This window comes from Drosophila nasuta, chromosome 3 (genome assembly GCF_023558535.2).
Source record: "Drosophila nasuta strain 15112-1781.00 chromosome 3, ASM2355853v1, whole genome shotgun sequence".
In the NCBI taxonomy this organism is placed as follows: Eukaryota; Metazoa; Arthropoda; class Insecta; order Diptera; family Drosophilidae; genus Drosophila; species Drosophila nasuta.
Window position 1 is genome coordinate 50,912,049 of NC_083457.1, and position 16,582 is coordinate 50,928,630.

The window sequence follows — 16,582 nt, forward strand, 5'->3', positions numbered from 1 at the left end:
CTTTTCTACAATTTCTTGTTTTAAGAGCGTTCGGACAATTGGAAGAGCGTTTTATAATTGTATTAAAAACTCTCATGCTTAAATTGATATTCTAAAAAAATTCTCATATCGAAATATTTTACGATAGAGCTATCAGATATTGCTTAAAATTTTTGGCACGTCGATTTTCGCTCAAATAACAAGCGTAATGTGAAAAAAGCTAAAGTCAAAAAGTTGAGTTTTGGAACAGACAAAACTAATAACTATAGCTTTTATGATTCCTTAAAATTTGATTACGATCAAATAAAAATTGTAGATATATACTTTTGCAGTTTGTACAGTTTTGTACACCTGCCACTCTATAATATATTTTGAATTTAGTACTGTATAAATATACCAAATATATATTGTATTTTATTAATACTAACTTGGTATATTTTAAAACTCATACCGCACTATTTTGCTTTTATTCACAATGAGACAGTCATTTTCAGTGCAATCTGTTTAAGGATAAATGGTTGAAGTAAAATTCTCGACTGAAACAGAATTCACTTACGAAAGAATTGCAATACCTTTTTTGTAAGTGTATAGATAAACCCAGCTGACACATAGTTTTCATTTTGAATGGAATTCGTATTGATTTCCATGGCCTTGTTTATAATACACAATGGCAAATCCGCGACTCTGCGCCCACGAAACTTTTGCTGCACTTGCAATTCCAATGTTTCATTTTCAATATAGTTGTACTTTCAATGCCGCTGTACACACACACATACCCACACACACATTCGCACACAAGTGAAGTTTGCTTTTCATTTCATCTAAAAAATCCACTCTTCGCAACGTGTGCAAGTTCCTGTTTCCTGCATTTGTGTTGCCAGGGCCACCGACAGTTGCCGCTGATGTTGCTGTTGCTGTTGCTACAACTAACTACAATACTTGTGCAACACAGAAACTAACAAAAAAAAAAAAGGAAGCGAAGTACAAGAGCAGTGAAGCAATGTAAATTGCTTGGCACCCTTGCACAAGCAAGCAATTGTCACGTATGGAAAAAAAAGTGTAGCATATTTTTCAGCGCTCTAATTGCTAGCAATTTGGTTGACCATTTATCTACATTCTCAAATATTTTATTACCTCACGCTGATAACTTATCTAATCCTGATTTAATTTCTGTTTTATCTTGCTTTGGCTGTTCTTTAATTCTGATAATTCTTTGGCATCCATTTGCTCTGTAACATCAATGGCACAACGACTCGGAAACCAACCTCGAGTGCATCTCCGGTGCATATCATGCGGCTCTCCACGTTCGAAACGCACCAATTCACCAAACAGCCAATAATCTTGAATTCGTGTCACTCTGATCAGATCATTGAGCTCCACACAGATGCGTGGATCATCAGCGCATGGCACGCAGACAGTGGCCATTAAACCCTGCGAGAAAATGGGAAACCAGTATCCCGTCGATCGCCTGATGCATCTGTAAATTCTCGAGCGTTCGAGCTTCTCTTTCTTCTGAGCCATCTGCTCCTTTGTCAAAGTGTACTGATCACAACCTTTGCGCACTGGCCACTCGATGCCTTGGCTACGTGTTTGCGACTCTATGTTGAACACTTGACCGAGATTGAAATACCAACCTAGGTTGTAGGGATAAACAAATGGCTCCAGCTTATGCTGCTTGCAGCAGCGTCGATTGTTCGCCTTCTCCACAATCCATTGTTCAATGCTCGTCTTATTTCCTAGAATAATTCGCAATTGTACAACAAGCAACTTCACCATACAAAGCACCATTCCCAAGGCAAGACTAAAGCAAATCAAGCACATTGATAAGCCAAAGATGTTGCCGGAGCGACGTCTTCTGATGCTGTGCTCTATAAAGTAGCTGGATCCACTCAGAGCAAGAACCACAGCAGCATGCAAGTTGCTCAGCATATAGAAGAACACAAAGTAAACGAAATAAGCCTGATTCGACCAACCGACGCAATGATTGATCCAGGGACAATGATGATCCATCTTCTTGACGCAGCGATTGCAACGACGACAATGATGCGATCGAGGCGCCTTAAGGCCATCGCACTTTCGACAGTATTGCAAATATTTAGAGTCTCTGCTGTTCTGTGGTCTCCACTGCTTAGGTAGGAAGCCAGGACCAACCATTATGGCCATGACAAAGTTGTAGGCAGCCAAGACATTGACCAGCATAAACATGCCAAGATGAGCTTGAGTTGTGAAAGAGAAATCCTTGGGCCACCACGACAAAGTTGTCAATCCAATGATTAAAGTATTTCCAATGGTCAAAATGGGACCCCAATGCAAAAATCGCTTCAATTCATTCGCTTCCTCATCCATAATCAGTTAACATAAGTGTTTAACTGCTCACTTCTATTGGTTTGATAAACTTGTCTGCGCTTGCCGAGTTAAATACATGTTAAAGTTGTCATTGACAACTACCACAACACATCAGCAATAACTAGTATAAATAATGATACTAAATACTACATTGATATCACGCAACACCAACTGCATATAAATTTACCACTTAAGCCATAAAATACAAAATATATCGTTAATAACAAGTCAACTGTTAAAGTGAAACATGCACAACTAAATAATATTCAAATATTTTTGTATTACATTATAGTTAATCTACTACAAATCTACCCCATTTTAGCAATTTATTCCTAGGGTATTTGGCAGCAATTGTATTGTCACTTTGCTATTGTTGTTGTTAAAAATTAATAGCAATATTTGCTACACGGTTTGAAAAAATAAAAGCCAAATGCGAACAAAGCGATGCAGCACTTCGATTGAATTTAAAACCAGGCTATAAATTCAATTGCATTTCTGTATGCAAGTCTCGTTTTGTGTGGAATTTGCTCATGTAATTTATGGTCATGTACTTACAATAGAAGTAAAATATTTTAAAACATTTACTAATGCCATTAATCGATTATGACGCAAAAATGCTGAATGGTGTAATCGATATTATTTACAACAATTTCACAATACACTTTTGTTGCAGATCCATTGCAAAAAGATTTATATTTTCACAAGTAATTCTAATTATTCATTGAACACAAGTGCATTGGGCAAAGTATTAAATGGTATTCATTAATGTTATTATGAACACTGATTTTTAGTTGGTATACATAGTTAGCACGTGATTGAAGATATGTATAAGGGTTCGTCGGCCACGATAAGAAATTAGATCTTTTAACTCTCTGACTCCATAAAGTATATTCTTATATAACGCCTCTGTCTATGATAAATCTCAGAAATTATAAGAAAAAAAACATTAATTCTTTCGACAGCACTTCTTGACAATATACCAAACATACATTTTGTTATGTCAGTATACCAACATACATTTTGTTATATCAATATACCAAACATACATTTTGATATGTCAATATACCAAATTTACATTATGGTATATCAATATACCGAATATATATTTTGTGTGGCATGTCATTTTGGCATGTCAATATACCAAATATTAAGTTTGGTACATTTCAGTATATTTTCGGTATACTAATTCGGTATATTTAAATGATAATACCAAACTGTTTTGCTTTTATTGAGAAAATCACGGGTATCGTCGACAGTCGAACATACTCGACTATAATTTTTTTTACTTTAACAATTTATAGATTGATTTCATGGACACTATAATTTATCAAGTTCATCCATACAACTGAATAGAAATTTCAAAAGGTTGTTAGACGTTTGTTTTTGAAAAAGGAAATAATCTTGGTTATTACATGTATATTAATTTTCATACTAAAGTATTCAACTAATTGAAATAATTATTTTTATTTGCTTTGATTTGTTGCTGATCAATTTCAGCAAACTTCTTATTCGCCTTGCCTTATTAAAATTAAATTTGCTCGCACAATTTAAACGGGAAGCGCAATGTAATTCGCCCCATACCTGAATGCTTCCCTCCGAGTTTGTCAAGTTATCATTATTCTGCTTGAACGCGCACATAGTACAAGCAGCGTAGAGCAGAGCAGAGCAGAGTTGGGATTGTGGATTGTGGAGAAGGACACAAACATATGAGTCTCCCATTTAATGAGCGCCGTTGCCGTTATTGGACTTGCGAATGTGTCTGCGTGTGTGTGTTGTGTGTGTGCGTGTGTGACTTGTGACTCTTGTTAGCCTGCACTTTTGTGTTTTGCGGCCGTGTTGGCTAACAAGCTCTGTCATTTATTTATGTGCGACACTTGAGCCTAACAAGCGAAAGTGGCAGAAAAGGATGCTCTCTGCACACTGAACTGGACGGGACTGGACTGGCCTGGACAGTAGAACTACATATATACTATGAACCATGTGAACCAGAGATGTGAATCTCAAAGCCATAAACAAAGACAACAGCAAATAGCAATGCGCTCCGCTCAATTGGAATTTAAAATACAGCATCACATACGTAATTTCCTGTTCGCCGCAATTGTGGCGAGCTGCAAAAGCAATCTATTTGCTGCAGCATCAAATTGATTGAAACATAATTGCAAATTGATACAGACACAAGAAGATTGCCCCAGAAATACTGCGGAAAATAAATATGTAGCTTGCTGAGCAGTTGAACGAAAAAATAACGTACAAAACGAGTAACAACAATTTTTGGTCTATTACCTCAAGTTCTTTCGCTTATTGCCACGCACACATCTAAAATAAACATTTAATGATGTATGGCAGCTGGAGAGACTCTTATAAATAATTGAGTATGCCGTAAGTAAGCACTTCTAGTTGTCCCCGTTTTATTCAAATCTTGCAGGCATTTAATGCTTGAATTTATGCAGTTTTCTTCTCATTTTCCCGCTGCGTTTCAAGTGATGTGCTCTTCAAGTAAGTAAGTTGCAGTTGATACCCCGTAAAAATGGTAATGGAAAAAATAATTTAAATTGCATTTAAAAATTAGTTCTATTAAAATTTCTCTTTTTTTATGTTTCTGTTTATGTTTTATATTTATTTCCAGGGTATTTGGCTAGTCGTTTACATCTATCCTCCTTAATGCGTTTCCTTGAACTGTGCGGAATTTGTCAATGAGGGAAGTTTACTAAAAACAATTTTGCCCCGGCTGGCTTGACGCATTCTAGAGTTCTGTAAAAACCACACAAACTTTACTTAATTTGAAAATTAAATTCCAGCATTAAAACGCATAAATGACACTTAAGCTTGTAGGTTCTGCCTCTCATACATTCTCTCCCTCTCTCTACTCCTCTCTCTTTCTCTCTCTCTCTCTCTCTCTCTCTCTCTCTCTCGTCTGCTTATGCTTACTCGATGTATGACTGAAGCGCGCTGTTTGTTTTTCTTATCAAAATGCCTGCGGCAGAGTGCTAGCAAACACACAAACATATACACACACTCGTTACACACACACTCCATCCACACACACACACATATACTCTCTGGTGCACATATCCCTTAAGACAAACAACACTCACACACACATACACATATAACGAAAACGAGCTCTTGCTGACGAGGCAGCTGCGTTGCAATGGAGACGCTGCAGGCTTTGGAATCGCTGCTCCGGCATTGAGGGTTGAGTTTGAGGTTGAGTGTTGAGCGTTGGGGTTTTGCGATTGGGGCGGGCGTGGGCATGGGTTTGGGTTTCTCCTCTGCCTGACTGGCCAAGTGCACGCTTAAGAGTCAAGAGTGCAGAAAAATGCATAGCATACAAAGCGGCGCTGCGACCAAAAGCGGAGGCGAAGCGCCAAGAGGATGCGGGCTGCGGATGCTGGCTTCAAGCCTGAGACAGCCGAAGACGCTGCCAAGGCAAAAGGCAGTAGCTATGGCAAACAAGCAGCTGAGAGCAGCCAGTGGAAGGCATATAAATTGCGTTGAGCGAGGGTTGAGATGGGTTGTAAACGTTTTTGGTGTTTGACATACGACGTGCATTAGCAGCAAAGTCAAGGATTAGCGCCACTTGTCTTGAGAGCACCGCACCGCCATTGAGGCCTCACAGCCTCGCAGCTTGGAAGCTTGGAGCTCTGAGCCTGAGCCCCAGCTCAGCTGACACAAGTGCCTAGACAAGAGTGAGGCGAAAGGGGGAAAACGAGCAAATTTAAAAAAGTGTAAAGCGATTAAATTTAACTCTGAACCAATTTGCATTCGAGTGAATATTTTCCGGATACTCCCCTCCCTCTTTTTGCAATCGTAGTGCATACGCAATTCAATTTGACCATACGCACAACAGTATGGAGAGTATGAAGAGGAGAGAAGCGATGCCAGTAACAGCAAATGTCCTTTTAAAGAGCCACTTTAAGGTTCTCGAATAAATGCGAACAAGCCACAGCCACATACAGTATGGAAAGTGAAGCACACAAAAAAAAAAAACAAGAAAAAACAGAGAGAGAGACTGGGCAAATATGTACTATGTAGGAGAGAAAAAGCGGAAAACGGAAAGGAAAGACGCCAAGGAAATGCCAAAGCTATCGCAAACGCGTTTCGCAATTTTTGAAGGATGTGTTAAGTCAAAAAATATGCAAATTTAAGGGGCACACACACATAGATACACACACACACACAAAGTCATATCTAGAGATAGGATGCGCACGGCCTGGTAGAGTTAATACGCCAAAAGGTACCAGCCTTGACTCTCTGACTACTATGTTCTATATCTAAAGTCTATGTGTGTATGTGTGTGTGTGCGGGTTACGTACGTGTTATGCATACGAAAGTAGTGAAAATATCATCAATGGCAAAATATGAATATCTAAAAAGCATAACGGAAAAACGGAGCAAAAAATGAAGCTACTGTCTCTGTTTTGCCTGCTTTGCACTCGCCTCTCTCTTTGTCCGCTTCCCTCTCGAGTCCAGTGAGTGGCACATGAACTGGTGCAAATGTCGATTTGAAGTTCGCGCTGTCTGCATCGTAAACTCAAGAGTCCAATTTGCCAGCGAAATGAGAATGGGAACACGCTGACATCAATTCGACAAAAAGAATACGCTCTGCTCTCTAGACTCGTCTAATTGTTGCCTTACGCATAGAATAAGGAATTGATTATGTGAATGTCTTAATTAATATTTCATATAGGGTTTCCACTTTATTTAAGTTTTCTTTAAAAGTTAAGTGTTTATAATATTTGAAGCAGTATTTATTGTCTTTACAATGTTCTTGTGTTTCTGCTTACTATCGATATTCGTGCCTTCTCTAATTGATATTAATATCGATACTTTCATCGCCTGCACTTTCGTTCGGCGTTGCCAGACCTATCAAGTCACACATATACTTTCGTTTATATGTATATTAACAATTACAAATTGATTTTGAATGCTATATATGTAGTTTTATATCTCATTGTATTCTTTTCTCAGCCCGGTTGTGCTGACGTATTCAATTTAATCTTCACATAAATTTGTTTTCTCACGATCGATACTCGTGCTTCGTCTAATCGATAGCACCCTTGCATGGCGTTGCCAGACACGTTCTCACACTTATACCATTGCATATATTTATATGTATGTTGGCTATTCCAAATTGATTTTGAATAAATATTTGTAGTTTTTTGTTGTTGCTTTGTTGATTTAATTTTAAACTTGGCTGTGCTGACGTGTTCAGCTTCAGCTTCACATAAATTTGCCGAGCGTCTGTTGTAAATTACATTTGAAGTAGCAAGTTGCACATAAATCTTTAGACTCGCACAGCCAACAACAACAGTTAGGGATGGACAGTGTAAATGGAATCCAGCTATGCAAATTACACAACGCGACAAAATGTGTATCATTCGCAAGAGGTCTTTCTTCTTATACTGTTTGTTGTTGCTGTTGCTGTTGTTGTTGTTGGCTGGACCCATTCCTAGGCTCCCATCTGGAGCACTTGAATTACGTACGCCACAACTGAAGTAATGAGGATGGCAGTAACAGCTGCAAATGAAAACAAAGCTACTAAAGCAACAACTGCGAATGCGAATGCGAAAATGCGACAAGCCGGAAACGGATATAAATATTAAAGCTCAAGGCAATATAAATATGTATACACACAAACATACATACGTATATTCAACTATATTTTCAAAAGTCTAACAAATAAATAAACGCCACCAAGTGCCCGCATTTTAAATAACTGCACAAGATATATAAAGTTTGATATGGCCATCGCCACCTCTCCCTCTCCCTTGGTCAAGTGTTGGCCAATTGGCTCCCATTGGGCTGCTGATAAACGATGCTCAGTAAATAAAAAATGCTCAGCAATTTATGTGGTCTAAAAAGTTTTATTTTTCCACCAGTTCACATCGATAAAAAAAAACAAGTAAGAAAGCTACAGTCGAGTGTACTCGACTGTGAGATACCCGCTACCCATTTTGAATAAAATAAATATAATTTGCGGTATTTTCTCAAAATATACCGAATATACTGCAAAAATACTAAAACTATACCAAATGGTATATTTGGTATATCGACATAGTACCGCATTCAAAATATACCATAGACGGCACAATATACCAGATTGTCAGCCAAAGCAACTAAGACCCCTAGTAAGTAGGCGTTTTTGCCCATACAAAAATATTTCTTTTATAACTTCGACAATTTTTATCTGATCGCAACCAAATTTTCAGAAATCATAACTACTATAGTAGTTATTATATATACCAAAACTCTAGCTTTAAAATTACGCTTGTTATTCGATTTTTTTGTTTTGCGGGGGCGGAAGTGGGCGTGGCAAAAATTTGAAACAAACTTGATCTGCGTGCAAACATAACAAATGTTGTCGAAAAAAAATTATAGCTCTATCTCTTATAGTCTCTGAGATCTAGGTGTTCATACGGACGGACGGACAGACACACAGACGGACAGACGGACAGACGGACAGACGGACATGGCTATATCGTCTCGGCTGTTGACGCTGATCAAGAATATATATACTTTATAGGGTCGGAGATGCCTCCTTCTACCTGTTACATACATTTCCTGCCGGCACAAAGTTATAATACCCATCTACCCTATGGGTAGCGGGTATAATAAGAGTCTCATTTCAAGAAGAAATGAAAGTACACTCTGATGTATTATGTACTTTCAATGCAAAGACAAATTTATATACGAATTTTCTAGATTGCCAACCATTTTAATAGCAAACTTATAAAGTGACCTTTAGAAAGAATACTACAATACATTCCTAATAACTAATTTGGTAAATAAAAGTAAGCCCTATATATTATATTTTTATATATTTTTTGAATGCTTTATTAACAAATTTTATGTTCAATTATTTTAAGTAATTGGTAAATTCAATTGTTAGTATATACAAAATTTGGCATATACAATATTTAGTATATATGTACAATGTTTGGTATATACAATATATGTACATATGTATGATTCCTTGAAAAAATAATTTTAATTTCCAAAAAAAAAAAAAAAACAAAATGGCTAATGTCGAATCGTAATTGTTTTGGTTGACAATCTGGTATATTTTCCACCTTATGGTATATTTTGATTGCATTAGTAAATCTATATCCCACATATATATTTCGGCATACTTGTTTTATTTGACAATCTGGTATTTATTTTCCACTCTATGGTATATTTTAAATGTAGTGGTATATTGATATACCAAAAATACTGCACTGGTTTGCTCTCACATTCAATCACTTTTTCTCACTTGTAAGCTATTATTTGAAGTATTATATTCACATATATTTTGTAATTACATGTGATGATTATTGAATTAAATAAAGACCAGGAGAACAAAAGTCATTTAATTCGATTGCCTTGCTATTCTTCAAAGTGGCATTTTCTTAGAAATAAGAGAAGATTAATTAATTGAAGTACACACACAGGTTTATTTCATAAGGTCAAAAACGTACTTTTGTGTTTTTATTTGAGCTATTAGCAGAAAGCTTTAGTTACCAGCTTGAAATGGCTTAGTTGCATTTTTCAGCTTGTTGTAGCCTGTTAGATGTTGGCTCTTGGGGTGTTACCTGATTCCTATTTCCTCTCAATATCTCCCTCTCTCTCTCTCTCTCTCTCTCTCTCTCTCTCTCTCTTTTCTGTATTTCGTATGTCTATTTCTATTTTTGTACGTTTTCCTTTGTTGTCTAGTGTGTGGCAGTGTGCTTGGGCTTCTTTCGACTTGAATTATTGAATTTGACTAGCAGCACTCAGCAGAACACATGCCAGGGATATGAAGTAGGAATAACAACAACATTTCTAAATCGAGTTTACTTCCATTTGTCTGTCTGCATGTTGATGAAGAGGCGATGCGTTGTCAGGTGTGTTGCATGCAACAACAGGAGGCGGCAGCAGGAGGCAGCAGCTGCACTAGCATTTGAGTTGCCAGGCTAAATGAACTGCAAGTCAAACTAGTTAAGTGCGGCTGCCAGACATCCGAGCTTCGAGTTGTAATCCAAGGCGAGGCAAAGGCAACAAAGCAAACGCAGTCTAAATGGAAACTCGTTTAAATTGTTTAAAGCCAAATTGAAGGACTTGCCCAAAGGCGAAAGCAATGGAAGCGATGCAAAAAGCGTAAGCAGCGCATGTCTTCCTAACAAACCCAAACTGACGTGGATGGTGAGTGAGAGTGAGAATATCAGAGAGAGACAGAGAGAGAGAGCGAAACAGAATTGCAACAACAACGCAGGCAGCTAACAATGAGGCAGCCAAATGGGGCATGCCACACTCAAACATACACGAGACAGGCAGCAGGCAGACACATCATTGCCGAAGATACTTATGCATATTGCCAAGAACACAGAAAGCAAATGTTGTGCTTGTATGTTGTATGCGGCATGCGGCATGTGGCGTGTGGCGTGTAGCTATTGGAGCATGCCGAGCGACACCAATGAGCTCTGCAACAGCGTCTCTCTCTCTCCCTTTTCCCTTCCCCACCCCCCTTCGGCCAACCATCTATCATCTCTCTAGCTTGCTGCATCCTCCAGGCGTTGTATACTAGACTCGTTCTGTTGTCGCCATCGTCGTCGTTGGTCGTCATCTTTTCAGAGTGCTTAAGGGCTGCATAAAAGCATTTATTATTAGATTTTATTCAATTTTCTATTCACTTACGTTATGAAAATGTGGCGCAGCTCTCCCCGGCCCCCCAACTTCCTATCACCTCCTCTATCCCACTCTCTCTGCGTTTTCCCTGTCGCTGTCTGCACTTAATTCACGACGGTAAATAAAAATCAATGTTTTGCTTTTTAGCCCAGAAACGAGAGCGCAATCACATAATTTTATTTGCATAAAAGTCAATTGGGTTTTGCGCATTGAAACAATTTCAATAGTTTGCTAAAATGACCATCCATATATTTTTGCTAGCAACTGTGCCAGCACGATAAAAGCCTGTTTCATCTAGTTTTAGTCTGGGATCAGTTCAGTTTTAGTTTACTTTCAGTTCAGAGTGAACTCTCTCTCTTTCTCTCTCTCTCTTTTTCTCTGTCCGCCGCCCATTTTCAGCGACGCCGTCGTGTCGCACGCCCACTAAACAACAAAGTTTTTGGCTAACATCAGTAGTTGAGAGAGACACACACACACACACAGGCATACACACATACGAAAGCAGAGCAAAAGCTAAAGGCGACATCCATAAACTGTAATCAAAAGCTATTATATCTGCTTTGGCATGGCCTAACTCCTCTTGGACACTGCTTTCCAGTTCGACCCGTTTCTCTGTTTTGGCAACATTTTTCTAGATAAATTCCGCAAATTCAATGGAAATTGTTTGCCAAAAATCACAAGCATCCGCTGCTTTAGTTGCTTCACTTATTATACCCTGCACTTTTGTTAACTTTGTTTGTAATAAGTATACAAGTGTTAATGTCCTTTTACTATCATCATATAAAGCATCATTTGTTTCTCTCTCGCTTTTAAAGAGTTGCAAAATATATTACATAAATTATTGACAATGTGAAACACATTTGAATTGTAGCTGGCTGATTTGCATAAGCTCATTGTTAGTTAACAATTCAAATTCATTTCCATATCATTCTGCATTGCATTTATTGCGTAATTACACTAAATTCACATTTACAGCGAATTCAATTTTTAGCCAGATGCGAAAGCGATTTACGGAATGAAAGTGTTTATTCACATTTTTCTGCAAAATTTATTCCGTGTGCATTTGTGCCTTCGTTGTCCTGTGGCAATCCCCTGGAGTAACATTGTAATTTAATATACATTCAGCGAATCGCGTATTTTAATAACTTGCTTTCAGTGTTTACCACTTTAAAATTGTGGCTTTTAAAGAGCACAATAATAATAGATGTGGACATACTTTTGCATCGTCATACAAAATTAATAAAGGTTTAATAATTCATTTGCCATGTGTCAAAGATTCCAGCACGGACATTTGCAAATGTTAAGAAATATGCTGGACTGTTTTTTGGAGACATGAAGTTCTTGCTCTCTCACATATGTATATTAAGACATAAATATTAGGCACACAGACAGCAGAGAGAGAGAGAAGAGAGAGAGGGAAAGAGAAGAGAAGTCTTGCAGCTGTTCTTCAGCATATTGTAAGTGGATTCTGATGAGCTACGAGCTGGGCGAGGAGACAGTGAATGAGTGAAAGAGCTTGCAGCTTGAACATTTGCCAAAAATTACAGTTATTACTGCAGACAGTCGCCCCGTAATGTAATGTAATGTAATGTCCTCATCGTCCACATCGTCTTTGCCTTTGTCGTCTTCTTGCTTTGCCAAGACGCAAGACGCATTGGAAATTTAATTCAATTGTCAGGCGGCAGGCACATAAATTCTGCACTTTATTGCATCCGCAGTGCACACGAAATTCGAAATACACACCGCACCACACACACTCAAGAAGTGGGTGAATAGCCAAGAGTCTAGGACTTTTAATGAGCCAACAAAATTTTGTTTTATTGGCTTACCCATTTTATTTGTGCTGCGGAGCATTCATTTCCATTTTGCCGATTTTGTATTGCATTAGCAACGCATTAAATCATTAAAGGTGCCGGGATCTACACTTAATTTATGGGTGTAGTTGCCCTCTGATTTTCTTAATGCAGCCACAAGGCCTCTGTGTCCTCTGAGCAGCAGAGATAGCTCAGCTAACCGGCATTTATAAGGGGGCTTAGACTAAGTCGCAGCTAAAACGAAATGAAATATCATTGCAGCGCACAGTGCGCTTCAGCAATTAGACTTAAATGCAAAAGGTCCTGGTCCGGCAAACAGACAGCAGCAGACCCTGCTCTGAACCCAGTCAACGGTTAGACAAACAAACAGCCAAGCCAAAAAATAACAAAAAACACACTCACACACAAAAGAACACACACAACAAAAAAAAAGATGAAATAAAGGCGAGCCAAACATGAGAAACTCGCCAACTGCGAGTTGTGAGTTCGTGGCGTCGTAATTGAAAAGGAAAATGAAAAGCTAGCCGCGAGCTAAAAACAGCTACGCAGTAAAGCGCAAAAAAGGGAGAGAAACAAGACTAAGTGATACCCTGTAAAAAGAAGAAAAGTTTAAGAGTTGGAAATATTTTGTAAGTAAGAAAAAGCTAGCTAAAGTTTTAGTAACTTCTTGCATACCCCTTTTGATAATTTTAACTAATTACAGGGCAAACAATTTACAAAGATACTAATAATTTTCATCTTTGTGCTCTATATTCAGCGTCCGTTTAACCACTTGCCGTGTTCCTTGGGCAAAAATGCAGGTCACTTGGCAATTAGGTCAGAAGGTGCAGCAAGATGATTGCACAGGACAGGATGGGAAGGAAGGATGATTGCCATCACCGGAGGCGCTTCCTGTGTTGACAAGCCTAAAACTGTCACCGCTGTCATTTAAATTAATTTGTTTCACTGCTGCTGCTATTCAATAGTTAATTCGTTTATATTCCGCCTGCTAATCGAAGTAAATTCCCAAAGGATACTTCGCCGCTTGCAACTTACGAATATGTCTTCGCAAACTTCAGCTACTTCATTTGTCAGCTCAGTTCATCTTGGTTCAGTTCGGTTCAATTCAGTTATCTAACAAAACGCCCGCCTGCATAATGAAGACTTGACTTGAGCTGTGACTTTGCCCCAAGTCGAAAAGTCAGCAAAGTAGTCGAAAGTTTTGTGCTACCAACTTTTTTCTGTAGCAACTTGGTTTGGATTGTTGGTTCAATTCATTTCAGTATTTAAATTTAACGTATTACATTTTATTTTTGATGAGTTATTATTATATGGTATATGCTTTATGCATGAACGTGAAACTATTTCCGCCTTACATTTGTAGTTCTCGCTCATTTAATTTTCATGGCAAAGCTGCTGGCAACCTTTAAAGGCATTTTCCGCAGACCTTTTGTGTCTAAGTTTTTGCTATTGGCATAAGCATAAGCCGCTTAACAAACGCTTTTGCCATGCCGTATCTAACTTTTAACGTTTCGACGCCTTAAAGCTAGCTCCGGTTTTTGGAGAGTTCCGATATCACATACACATACACATACATATCTTACTTAACGTGCCTGCTCGACTTTTTTCATTAGGATAAGTCTATTTTATGCACACACTCACACAAACGGAAGCAGTCTATTTTATACACATACGAGTGAGAAGTTTTGTCGATGTGTGCTGCTGCTGTTACTTTTCCTTTTGACTTTGGCCAAAAATGTTTATTTGGTTTCTTATGTTATTTATTTTATGGCACCTTTTGCTATACTTTATTTTTCGTGCTATTTATTCGGCTGCTTACGAGAGGCGACGACGACTTCGTCACCAGCAGCTAGAAGGCAGACGACTCCTTGGCTCATCGATATAACAATATCCTTTTGATGTCATTTCCGCTTATGGCTTATTTTCAAAATGGCAGGTGTAAAGGTAATCGTTGATTGTAAGTGCCTGCCAGCAGCCAGCAGCAGTCAGGATTTTACAAGCAAAATGGCTGCATGTGTCTGCGTGTGTGTGTGCGTGTTTGTTTAGCTTTTATGTCAATTGTCAATTATATTTCAATCATTTTTATTACATCACCTAATGCCTAAAGAAGATTACTTTCTGTCATAAATAAGTTATAAATTTAATTGGAAAAGCTTTATTCCCCACACGCACTTATGTACATGGCTCTATGAATTTATTGTTCCCTGATCAGCTATCTCTCTCTCTCCCACACTCAAGCACACCGTTTCTCCTCTCGCGTGCCTTGCACTCCGCCTGACGCTTAATTAGTTGCTTAATAATTTGCATAGTGCCGTGACATGAGCACACCTCAAGTGACAGCCGCCAATATAATTTTGTCGCACATTTGATTTCAATTGATATTGGTCCAATGCGGCATGCGGCACGCGACACGCGGCGGTGGCAGGCGTCGAAAACAATGCCAATCAAGTTTGGCCAGCAATTCACGTTAATTTCCACATGGAATACAAATTTCGAGCGGGTCGCCGATTGAAAATTGGCTAAACTGACACACGAGCCTGTTGAAACTGCATCGCATCGCATCGCATATAATATATTCCTAGTTTCGTTCATGGGCATTGATGCCGCATATATCACGCATACGCCCTGTATGGCGACATCATGTCACTCTGTTAGCTAGAACAAAACACATGGAGCACACTTGTGTCTCTCGATAGAAATTGCATAAATTGCTTAAGCTGACAACTTCTGGCAAAGCGTTTGTCAGATTGATGTCAATTATTGCGCATACGCACCTTTAGCCACCTGCCTCCTGCCAAAGTTATAATTACATTTGGGCTTTTGTATATAAGCTTGCAGACAGACAAACAGACAGACTCTGTTGTGTCTGTTATTCTGTTGAATGAGAGTTAAGACTAAGCTGACGATTGATGCCAATTATTACGCATACGCACCGTTAACCAAACTGCAAAAGTCTTTCAGCTTACAGTTTATCTCTCGCTGTGGCTCTCTCGCTTTCTTTTCTCTCAGTTCTCTCAGCTGCAGTTGGCAAAGAAATTACAATTAAGAATTGTTAATTAGCATATAAATTGCGGCACCTACCAAGCGTGTGGATATTCGTAAATGACTTTAACACCAGAAAGGCGGGGAGTATAATTATACGAGGAAAGAAATGTGTAATTGAGGAAAGTAATCTGAATAGAAGAATAAAACTTAGAGTATTAACGTATTTATTATTGAGTTGAACACGCATTTAAGGCCTCAGCGCACAATTTGATTGCCGTAAATGGAGCAATATTAAATTCGATGAAAAAAAAGAAAAAAGGGAAGCAGAAAATCACTTGCTTTATAGTGTTAAGTGGCGCGCTGTCGTGGCATTAAATAAATACATGTACACATGTGTAGCACACTTTTTGGCGCAGCTGCGCGTTGCCAAGGTGCTGATTGCAATTACTTGTATGAACGGGGGTGTGGAGAAGGGGTGGGGGCGTAGGACATGAGACAGCAGCAGCGGGTTGCTTATTCGAGTACGTGGATACGTGTATTTCATGGTTGTAGTAGGCCGCTTGTTTACTGCCAACCACATCAGATGTGGTAAGGACATGAAGCATGCCACTGGCAACGGCAACGGCAACGGCATCGACACCCCTTCCCTTCCCTTCCTCCCTTCTGTAGGGCGCGCCCCATTAGCGGGGAAAAAGCAACAGGCAATAATGCCGTCGTGGTGACTGGTCTCGGGTCAAATTGCGTGACTGTGCAACTGTAGCCGTGGATATATAATAAAAGTAATTAACAAGTGTTTGCTCTGCATGATGTGG

General features: G+C 38.8%; 1 protein-coding gene across 1 annotated transcript; it reads right to left on the reverse strand.

Moving 5' to 3' along the window:
- Positions 1 to 1,131: 1,131 nt before the first annotated feature.
- On the reverse strand, positions 1,132 to 2,325 carry LOC132788301 (palmitoyltransferase ZDHHC6). Its single transcript, XM_060795634.1, has one exon. It carries the CDS (start codon positions 2,323 to 2,325, stop codon positions 1,132 to 1,134), a length of 1,194 nt encoding a protein of 397 aa, XP_060651617.1.
- Positions 2,326 to 16,582: the final 14,257 nt, after the last annotated feature.

Coding starts and splice junctions, on each gene's coding strand:
- LOC132788301 (XM_060795634.1), bottom strand. CDS start 2,325: ATGGATGAGGAAGCGAATGAATTGAAGCGATTTTTGCATTGGGGTCCC.